Source organism: Pinus tabuliformis, chromosome X (genome assembly GCF_031772625.1).
Source record: "Pinus tabuliformis cultivar Carrire ecotype Pingquan chromosome X, CPIR1, whole genome shotgun sequence".
NCBI lineage: Eukaryota > Viridiplantae > Streptophyta > Pinopsida > Pinales > Pinaceae > Pinus > Pinus tabuliformis.
The window spans coordinates 392,709,388-392,720,741 of record NC_142308.1 but is presented as its reverse complement, the minus strand read 5'-3'; the positions used below and the strand labels follow the sequence as shown (position 1 = coordinate 392,720,741).

Below are 11,354 nucleotides of genomic sequence, written 5' to 3'. Positions count from 1 at the left end.
TAAAAGGGAAGAAAATATTAATATAGGGAGAAATTTTGGTGCCATTGTAGATTTATTGAAAGACCATATCGAGGTGCAGCACGCAACCTCATAAAAAAAAAGGAATATTAACATATTGAAGACGACGATTGGAAGCTCTAAAGGTGAAACATGAATTACAGTGCGTGGCAGGGTGGACTGACAATTCCTTTGGAAAAATCTAAACAGATACACACACACTTCTCTGCAAGAAAAAGAAATAATCAATCACATACGCACTGACAATTCCTTGGAAAAATCTAAACAGATACGCACACACTTCCCTGCAAAAAAAATAAACAGATACGCACACACGCTCACTGGCACCCTATAATTCTGAAAAGGAGAAGACAGAAAATTTAACCTAAGCCAATTTTCCTTATATATGGTTCCACGATTCGTTGTACCTGCATACGGTTAGTCTGCCATGATGGCGATGATAATAATGAGAATTCAAGACTGAAACCCTAATTCGTTGCCAAAGACATCAGCATAAATTCATATTTCAAAAACCCTAATCCAAACTATCAGTAAGGCATTTAAAATTAAAATTGCTTCATGACAAAACTGACCTAATTCAGAAGGATTGATTTGGGAAAAAAAAAATATGATCGATGATATTTCACATGAAACCAGATAGTCGATCGCAGCTTACATGATTTTTTTGTTTTTTGTTTACAAGCATGGCTTCCAGGCAGAAGCCCAAATGGCGCACTGCTCCTTCCAGGTCAAGAAAAGCCCATCTGAATTGCTACAGTGACCCCAACCCTCCTTGTATCTCTTGAGAAGAGCCCTAACATCATCAACAACATCATCACTGAAAGCAGCATGTATGAATCCTGCCTCCTTGAGCCTCCAAGCCCACTGTGCACCCTTTTCCCTGCGCTCATAAACTTCAGAATCCTCACAGGCTAATATGTTCACAATGCTCCTTGCACTGGTTCTTTCAAGCATTAATCTCTCGTTGCTGGTTCTGGAGAAGCTCTCCTCTAGAGAATCAAAAAACAAGGAAAAAAAACGGAGGCATTCACTAAAACAATCGCCAAAATCTTCGTGAGACAGGTCTACTTCGTCCTCTACAACAGTAACTATCTTGGGGTTCATGCTGTAGAACGTGGACAATATGGAATCCCTTCCATTCTTGGTAACACGTTGCAGGCTGTGGATGCAGTTGATGGCCAGAGCTTCATCTGGTCTGATTTTAAGGGCACCAACGTTGAGCTTGTGGAGATGGTGTTGATGAATAACACTGAATTCAAATGGAACCCCCATGAGCCGTGCAAATTTCTCCATTCTTTGTCCTATTTCCTTCATGACCTTCATGGCTGTGGCTTCCTTGCTGGTGACCACAGTAGTCAACCTAAGATGAGGGGTGTCATCACTTCTGGTGGCCAAGGCCTCTAACAAAGTAGGCCACTGTGTGCAAAAAGTGTTGCTCAGGTCAACTATGTGCAGCTTCATTTCTCCCTCAAAGGACTCCAGGATTGCTCCATTGGCAGCAACATGACCAAATGTTGTCCATGGGCTTGATTCCTGGAATTTCAAGATCATTTTTCTTGTGGAATCAAATGAGTATGTTTTTTCAGCAGCTGAACAAAGTGTGGTGTAGCAACGAGGACCAGTATCTGTTATTTTGCAAAAAAAAGCCTGCAAGAAGTACGAGGCCAATTTCTGCTCACAATCCCCATAGGGAGATGATAGTTCATTTAGCATCCATAGCAGATGTTGGGTTCGGCTTTTTTCATTCTCTGCTATTGCTCTGGCACATTCTAGAAGAAGATTTGAAGCCCATCGACGTGATCCTGCTGGTCCAAACTCCTCTGGAAAACTAGGGTTCAGTTCAGAAAACAAGCTGGGGTCTGGTACTTCACTTGATCTGCTAGAAGTAGCCCTAGTGCCGCTAAATTGGTTAGGTCCCGTGGTACCCTTTCCGGTCTGATTGCTGTTGAACATTTCTTTGAAAGGAAGGAATTGCTTGAATGAGAAGTCTTCGTCCTCCATGAAAGAATTGCATTGCCTTGATTTATCCCTTCTGGATGGGAGAACAAACTGGCTGAGATGGTTGTTGTAGCTGTCTATGTGTCTAGGGGTGTCTGCATCTTCACAATTTTTGTTAGAATTGAAGCATGACAAAGGGTGTTCGGATTGATAATCTGCTAATCTGGAGGTGAACAATCTATCCATATCATCGACGATTCTCTATTTGAGGAAGCAATAGCTATCATCTGTGGAGGAGTTTCAGGCTGTGAAACCTATAAACTCTTTTCTTTCTCTGGCAATGCTGTCTGAAGATAAATTGTTAGCATCTCTATGGGCTTAGCTGCAACTTTAGAAATCTCAAATGATAGAATATGAAAAATTCCTAGAAAGCAATATTATTTATTCCTCAATACGCACCTGTTAGCTTTTACTTCGTCGAGTTCTGTAACCTCGCAGAAATTCTCGAATGGTACTGTTATTGATCCCCAGCTGTTATTATATACAACTCAAGTCTAGCCCTTGATCCCATATTCCAGAAGCCATTTTGAAAGCTCATTGTCATCCAGCTCTGTCTGGGGATTGATGAGAGAATAGCAAAGTCTCAGACCATTGATGACCAAATCTGCCAAAGCATGACCTTACCCAGATTTTCTTTGAGCATGGCAAACTAACAGGTCTCCAAGAAAGAAACTAGGGATGGGGATTGATGACAGGATATCAAACACTTATAACCAAATCAGCCAAACCGAACAGGCCTCAAAGAAAGAAAATATATCAACAGCCCATATGGTAAGAAGTACAGGATTTAAATAGCTATCAAGGATGGATGGATAAAGCTGATTTTGGTCACATGCTGAGACTAAGCAACTGATCCAGGATCAAAATGGTTCAGAATGGAAGTGATTTCTTAACATTTTCCAAATTGTTGATAACAAGAAGAGGCTATGACACCAGCAGTTTTAGAAGGAAGATAGAAACAAAAAAAACTTAACCCAAAATGGCCAAAGGAAAGACCTAATTATTGCTAGGTGGGCACCTCCCTCAGAGATACCAGAGAGAGCCAAGGTAAAGGATGAGCACTAAGAAGGAAAGGGCAGAAAGGCCTGATAACCTGGAGGGTTACAAGAGGACTTAAAAGAAAGGAGGAAGGCTTCAGTGCACCGGTCAATGTCAGCGCAATCTAAAGCCAATTTTACTTTTTAAAGGTCGGCACGCGTCAGGTAAGCGTGACTAATTGACCCATAGACTTAGACCCCTCAAGATCCAAAAGATTAAAGCTGTGATTTGCCTGGAAATTAATTGATAAATAAAAAAGACCCAAATACCAAAAAATCCCAAAAACAGTAAGACCTACTGTTCCAACGATACCGACTTGGGTACTCTAGGGTTTGGCAGCAGGAAACAGATCAGATGATGCACCACCAGTCAGAATGTGTGGTTTATTAGAAGTAATGATAGGAGTGGGAATTTGAATTGATGGACAAGATGCCAAGACTCAGGAATGTTTCTCGATGTGTACAGAGATTGTTAGTTAGACGATGGAAACTGGAGGAGGCTTTAAGATATTAATGTGCCCATCAAGCTGTCCCAAGCATTTGGGACAGTTGCAGAAATCCAACAGTACCTCGTTCTTGCAATTATATTCCCAGTGCCCATGTGAAGCTCTGTGCACAGATTTCATGGAAAATCTGACACCCATAGCATGAGATTCCCATTGCTCCCTCAAATTCCACACCCTATCTCTCTGTACAAAATTAGAATGGAAGGAGAATAATAGGGTCCTCTCCTCTCCCTGATAGGAAATTAATTATCCAAAGGCCCATAATCTAAGGGCTGTCACTCTCTCCAACAGGGTGGGGACTGTTGGATTCACAGCATGCCGGGCAATCTCCACTGGCCATTGGGGGAAGAGCAAAGGAAAATTGATTTGGGAGGATGGTTATCAGAGGAGGCGTGCAGCGTGCAGGATCAAATAATATATAAATGTTTGGCATGGGCCAGTGAACAGTCCACTTAATTCCCACTAGAGTAGTGGATTGCCAATAGTACTCTGTCAGCCATGTCCTACCAGACAGATTGATGTTGCTTTTCCTTTCTTTTTTCCTTTTTCAAAAGCAAGAATGGTGAGAGGTCAAAAAGCTACTGCAGGCAATATGCACAATGCATTGCATGCTGAACCCCATCATCATCATTCTATTCCCAACCTAACCTGCTACTCACCGCATGCAATTTTATATCATTTCTCCTCTTACCTTACAAATCTCGCCACCAATATCTTATACATTTTGAAATTCTAATGCCTCTCTTACATCTCATCTTCTCTTCTGCAGTCAAACAACGCTCAGTTTTCCCTTATTCTTTTCTAGGCCTTTGTATAGCCTTTAAATTCTCTTTTGTAATCATCAGGCTTTAAACTTTATGGGTTGATTTCAACGTCTTCCACAGAAAGAATTATAACATATTTGTAGGCTTTTAAACTTTATAGGTTGATTTCAACGTATTTCACAGAAATAATTATAACATATTTGAAGGCTTTCTGTAGCCACTCTCTGTGTAAGTTTGGTCGGCCTTAAAACTATCTGAGTTATTTTTTTTTTCCACTCACAGAATGTGGAACTTCATTATCAACTTTGTGTTTTTAATTAAAGTATGGAAATTAGTTTTTTATTTTATTTTTTAATATGAGGATTGGTTTTCGATAAAGAGATATTAATTTTAAAATTCACAATTAATAATGGTATTTAACTTATTTTATTGAGATATTTGTGGAGAGCATGTGAAAAGAATATTTTTAGTTTTTTCAAATATTACATTAATTGTAATAGGTTTTAATTTTTAATTTTATAAGGATAAAAAGAGCGATCAAATAAGATAATAATTAAAAATATGTGGTGTGAATGTTGTCTTTTTATGTGAAGTTTGTAATATAGACAAAGACATAGCTTTCTTTCTTTTTTTAATAGTTTTTTTCTAAACTTTTGATATATATTTTTTTTAAATTTAAATAAATTTTAATTTTTTTTTCTTTTCTATTTTCATATAAAAAATTAAATACTATTCATATATGAACAAAGATGCTACTTCTTTTTTAATTTTTTTTAGCTTCTTTATAATTTTTTCTTTTGATTTAAAATAATTTTTAAAACTATAAATATATTTTGTTTTTATAAAGTTTTTTTAATTAATCACATTATAAGTTAATGGTCCAAGTTTCAAACCATCTAATGTTATTCGTCCTAAGAATAAACCACATTAAATTAGATGGTTCAAAAAATCAAATAACTTATGATGTGATTAATCCAAAAAACTTTATCAAAATTAATATGAATCACAAAAATCTAAAATCAAGAAATATAGTTTTTTTTTTCTATATTAATATAAAAAGAAAATACATATCCATATAAATATTAAAAATTAATTAATTTTAATATTTTAAAACAAAGACAAAATGAAAATGCATACTTATAAGTAAACCTCTATTAAAAAAAATCAAACTTGATCATATCTAATAAGATGCCACTTATGTTAGTTCTAATGGGCAACTCACTTGCCAAATTCGTGAAAATATAAAGTATTGTGAATGATTAGAAAATGTGAAGTATTGTGAATGTTAATATTCATGTTCGAATCCATGGACTAACATATGCTTTCATAAACTTACTTATTATTAAAATATATGTATAAATCATATATTTAATAAGAAAATTATATTGTTATTATTGAGATTTTTGGGAATACTTTGTAGTATTGCTAGTTTCAGATGAACATTTCACTTATCTTCACGGATTTATATTATTTATACAAAGAGTATTAGACTAAGAATAAATTGATATTGCAGATTTCGTAAACGTTATTAAAAATTAAATACAATTAATTAATTAAGAAGTCAATTAATATTAGTGATAATAATATAATGAAATTAGTTTAAAAATAAATTAAATTAAATTTAAAATATTGGTCAAAATGACCAACAATAAGATATAAAGGGGTAAAGGAATTGAGTACAATAATAAATATTAAAACTATCAATTTATAATTAATAATAATAGAGGGGGGTCTAGTTGAAATAATTAAGAATAATTATAAGAAAATATTTTTAGCATGTAGATTTTCACAATTTAGAATTTGAAGCCTACGGGATCATGGATAGATTGCGTGGTCAGTTGCTTTGTTAAGAAACTCTTTGATGTGAAGTCACATAAGACACTTCTTGATGTGAAGTCACCGGTTCAATTCCCCATTCCCTGCCCCCAATCAAGGTGATGTATTGGACATGATGAAGATGTAGCCTTGCCAATCTTACAAAAAAAACAATTCATAACTTGAAAATGATGAAGATTTCTGGTTAACTATGTATTTTCATTGGACATCTGGATGAAAATACACACATATCCACAAATCTTCATCATCTTCAAAAAAAAATTTAATAAAAAATTTATGGTGACAATAAGTTACTAATATTTTATTTAATGTAAGTAAAACAAAAAACTGTGATTAATACTAATAAAGATAATGGTAAAATATTAGAGATGAATAAATGATGTTGGTAAAAGAAAAAGGTAATGAATTGAAATAAATTAGGTTAAAATGAAATACCATCATTAAAGCTAGTGGTTAATAACAAGGAGATAATAATAAATTGAATTTTTAAAATAGAACAAGAAATTAAATTAAAAAATTAAAAAGGTAAAATAGGGTAATAAAGTTTAAAAACAAAGAAAATAATTATTAGTATCAACATTTTTATTATGATATGGGCTCATGGGGAGGGAGAGAATTATAGGATTAATGTAGGAGATTCGATTAGAATAGGTAGTTTATATATAAGAAAATAGATGATAAGAATAGGTAGCTTATATATAGAAAATAGATGATAATGATAATGATAATGATAATAATGATAATAATAATAATAATAATATTTCTTTTTATTCGATTATATTTCAACACATTAAAGTTAAGGTTATCATTTAACTACTTTTGTTTTTATAGAGTAAAAGTATTTTAAAAAAGTATTATTTATTTTAATTTAAAAAGAAAAAAACTAATTCTAATTTCTATTTATTATAAAATTATTTTCAAGGAAATAAAGTTAAGGAGATATTTTAAAGTAATTTATGTTTTATAGTTTAACTTTTAAGTGAAAAATTTAGTTATTTTTTTTGTTTTATTTCTTTCTCATATATATATATATAGTTTTCATTTATCAAAAAAATTATTTTTAAAATATATATAATATATTAAAGTAAAATCAATGATAATTGTACTTATAGGAGTACATGATTAAAATTGTACATCAAACATACCTATCATTGTTTGTCCTTTAAATAATAATAATAATAATAATAATAATGAATCTTTTTCTTTTTTTAACTATCCATCTAAGAAATAATGATAAAAAAGTGATGTCCTCTCTGAATGTAAATATTTTTTTAAAAACTGCTAGAATGATGGCAGTAAGTATTTTGATTAAAGTTACATGAAAAGTGAAATGTCACACAAAGACAATTTTATATATGATGGGTAGTTAGGATAGGTGGTTACCTAACCCTAACTACTTCTTTGGAGATTTATTCTCAAAGAAGGGATCAAGAGGATAGAGGTATCTGAGATCAAGAAAGGGGAAAAGAATGAGAAAAGAGAAAAACTGTGTTGTAAAGATAGATAGATTGAAGGAGCTAAGTTTGGTCGGGATCAGATAGCTTCTTATAGACTATAAAGTCTTAAAGGAGAAATCATGTGGAAGGATTGCTCATGGGGAGACTCAGGCTGGACAGTGAGGGTGGAGTAGCAAGTCTCAAGGTTGGGAGGATTAAACAAGAAAAATAAGTCTGCAAGTTCACAAACAGTAAGAGTATTTAGCAGCAGTTAGCTAACTAATTGCTTGATTTTTAATTAGAGAGATCATTTTAGAAGTTGTACAGTGAAATAGAATAGTTGTATATAAACAAATAGTTATGTAGTAATTCATGTTAAAGGTTAAGGGTTATACACCCAGAAAACTGAAATTAATAACTTGTGATTTCTAAATACAGAGAAAGACATAAAATGTATACATGAAATAAATGTAGTATAAAGAATCACTACTGTTGTAATGCAAGAAATTATAAATCAATGAATTTATAGAATTCCTAAAACCTGCAGGTAGAATAAATTATATACCAAAGACCTTGTAGAAGTACCGAATAGAAAAGTTCAGGAAAGAATAGAGAAAACCATATGAGTAATATACAAAGAAAGAAATAGATTTTTGTGCTTGAAATAACTAAAAGGAATAGTCAACCGTGATTGTCTATTACATGTAGAGTCGATTCAGGAGATAGCCTACTGAAACTACGACATGAGAACCATAAACCCAAACAGTAATGGTAATGCATAACCAAAATATATATATATATCTTGCATCGGAAGGCAAACCCTCAGGGGTTCTTCGCTCGCGAAATAGCAAAACAAATTCCAAAATTAGATGGAAACTGAATAAGTTCCTAAACTTTAACCAGCATAGGTAAAATCAAATACAAAGAATAATGAAGCCATAAACCCTTTCAAAACATAGATAAGCATATAGAAGTGGACTAGTTTATTAAAAAGGGATACGAAGTTCCCAATTAGAGGACCATCGACAGAACAAAGCCATCCTCAAACCCTTCGTAGTGTATCAAAGCTAGTAAATGGAGGTTTAAGCAGCAGAACACATATGCCCTAACACTTAGAACCAAAAAATACAAAAGTTACAGTAGTCACGAGTCGATATTACATACATAGACTGTTCTACTAATCAAAAGCCTTGAATACATGCATTTACAGTCTAGTTTAAATATGAATGGATTAAAAAGTGTATAAACGGCTTAAACCTTGAAATTGTTCACATAATCCTTGCATACCTGGTGAATTCTTGCCCGAAGACTATAGAGTCCAAGAGGTAGAGTTGTAGCATCCTGACAATGGCAAACGTTTCTAAATATTGTGAAAAGCTTTGGGTAATTCCAGTGAAACCTGTCAGACCACCAGAGGTAGGTGAGAGCGTATCAACGCCTGAGACGAATAGAGTCACCATGATTTGAATTGAGACATGAAACCTTACCTGTGTGAGTTTCAAATTCCATCCTCGAACGTCGGAAGCAAACCACCATCTCATGGGGTAGTCTGTAAACATAAATGCACTAATAAGTATTATTACAAATAATACTAGGTGTGAAGGAGCTCGTCAAGGCGGAAAATTGAGGACAGCTTACCTGAGGCACAGTTCAGCAGTGGACTGGCACCATGACCACTGTAATGGAGGAGCAACAAAATGACCACTTCCAAACCCTAGAGGAGCCTAATCAGAAATACATTCACATTTACCATCTGATCTGATGAACGAAGGAGGGACGTCGATGGATCTTGCATTCCCCAGTGTGAAGGGCCAGCTGGAAGACACCTCGAAGGCTCCAGGCACAGGAGTCTAAGGCAGCCAACCACCCAAGAATTAAAGCGCATTAAAAACAAGATATGACATCTAGCAGACCTATAGGTGTGAGGTCCATAGTCTCAGCCGCCTCCCACGGATGCTCTACCCAGCAATTAAATCATAATGAATTAATAAAAACACACAACATGGCATAGGACCCGGAGCTAACATATATTTTAATATCCTTTGTAATTATAAGATTATATATGAGTTGGAGAAATACGAAATAAGTAATTTGTTTATTGTACAATGACTTGACGATTATTTTTATATGCCATGGAAATCTTATATTTTTCTGTTAGAAAATAAAATAAAGTATATTTTTTTATTTTACTAGATGGGTATGTGACATGTGGTATCAGAGCACTCAGGTTGCAAAACTGATGCCTTTGGAATTTAAATGAATAAAAACAGTTGTAATGTGCACATAGGACGAACAACCACCAGCATGTGGCGAACAAGAATTCCATCACACCATACAATGATAGGGACAAGACCAACATCTTTCCAAGAAACCAATCCAGAGGTATGGCTGCAACTAGGGGAGGAACCGCGTAACACTAATACTGTAATTTTGGAAACGATGCAAGAATTGAAAAATGAAATGATGCAGTTATGAGCCAATAATGAAAGGCTGATGCAGGAGTAGGAAAAGATAATGAAAATTTTGTTGGATAGAAAAAATGAGCGACAACCCATTCCCAGTCATGAGCATGGGAATATGATTGGTGAACAGGAATTTCGTACAAAAAATGTAGAAACTTAGGGCGGTGAGGAAGAATCTAGTAATGCCTCAGAACACAAAACGCAAAAGAGATAGAAGGTGGAGCTACAAGGAGAGTTTCAGAAAATAAAAGCCCCCTCTTTGACGGTGAGCAAGAAGAGGCAGCTGAGGCCTAGCTCATTAATATGAACAAATATTTTTAGTTGTACGAATATGATCATAATATAAAAGCTTGACTAGCCATATTTCAGTTGCAGGGGAAGGCCACCTTGTGGTGGGAGGAGGTGAAGATGGTATGTGGCATAAATGAGCAGAACATAACCTGGGATAAATTTCAGAGGTATTTTAAAGAGAAATACTTAACTAAAAGGTTCTATGACGAGAAAGCCAAGGAGTTTCATGACCTTCGATTGGGTCAACTATCCATGGATGAATTCATAACAAAATTTACGTCCTTACTAAGGTATGTACCATACATACGGGAAGAAAAGGAAAAGGTGAAGCAGTTGATCAACAGTTTGTCGTTGTTTATGAAGGAGTGCCTTGAGTTTGACAACTCAAAAACCACGGATGAAGTCATACGAAAGGCTCGAATTTGATATCAGCAAAACAGGTTGAAAGGAGATGGTGGTAAGAGATGGATCGACAAAAAGGGAAGCAAGTTTTCCTCCAATAGCAAGGGAAATAAGGTTATAATTAATAGACCTCCTAAAGGGCAGGTAGCTAGAAATGTGAATAGAAATCAGACTAGATTCAAACCCCCGGTGAATCCAAGACAAATGAAAAGTCCAGAAGGATTGAAGTAGAGGTAGTATCTAGACCTCCAATACAGTGCTGAGGGTGCGGGGGATTGCATTATGTAAAAAAATTATCCACACCCCAAGGGAACTAATCAAATCGCACAGGTTCAAGAAGCATTAACGGTGGGAGAAGTGGCAAGAAGTGTTCCTAAAATCAATGCTGCCCTTGAAGACCATCAAGTGAAATACCAACCGACCATGATAGAATTTGAAGGTAAAATTTTCGACCAAACCGTATCTATTTTAATTGATCCAGGAGCTACTTTGAGTTACATTAGCCCCAAAATAGTAGATCAATGTTGTTGTAAGCTGTTAATTTTAAGAGTCCTTGGTTAGTACAATTAGCCATGGGGGCCAAAAGAAGAGTGTTGGCCAAGGT

The 11,354-nt window shown here is 34.7% G+C and overlaps 1 protein-coding gene across 1 annotated transcript; it reads right to left on the bottom strand.

The window, feature by feature from the left end:
* Positions 1-591: 591 nt before the first annotated feature.
* Positions 592-3,880, bottom strand: SHR (GRAS family transcription factor). Its single transcript, XM_089447988.1, has 2 exons — positions 2,416-3,880; positions 592-2,303 (listed from the first exon to the last, which is right to left on the bottom strand). The coding sequence occupies exon 2, from the start codon at positions 2,200-2,202 to the stop codon at positions 694-696; it is 1,509 nt and encodes a 502-aa protein (XP_089304114.1). The 5' UTR covers positions 2,203-2,303; positions 2,416-3,880; the 3' UTR covers positions 592-693.
* Between the last annotated feature and the right edge of the window lie 7,474 nt (positions 3,881-11,354).

Bases quoted from the DNA above. Each gene is read 5' to 3' on its own strand.
- SHR (XM_089447988.1), bottom strand. From the start codon at position 2,202: ATGGATAGATTGTTCACCTCCAGATTAGCAGATTATCAATCCGAACAC.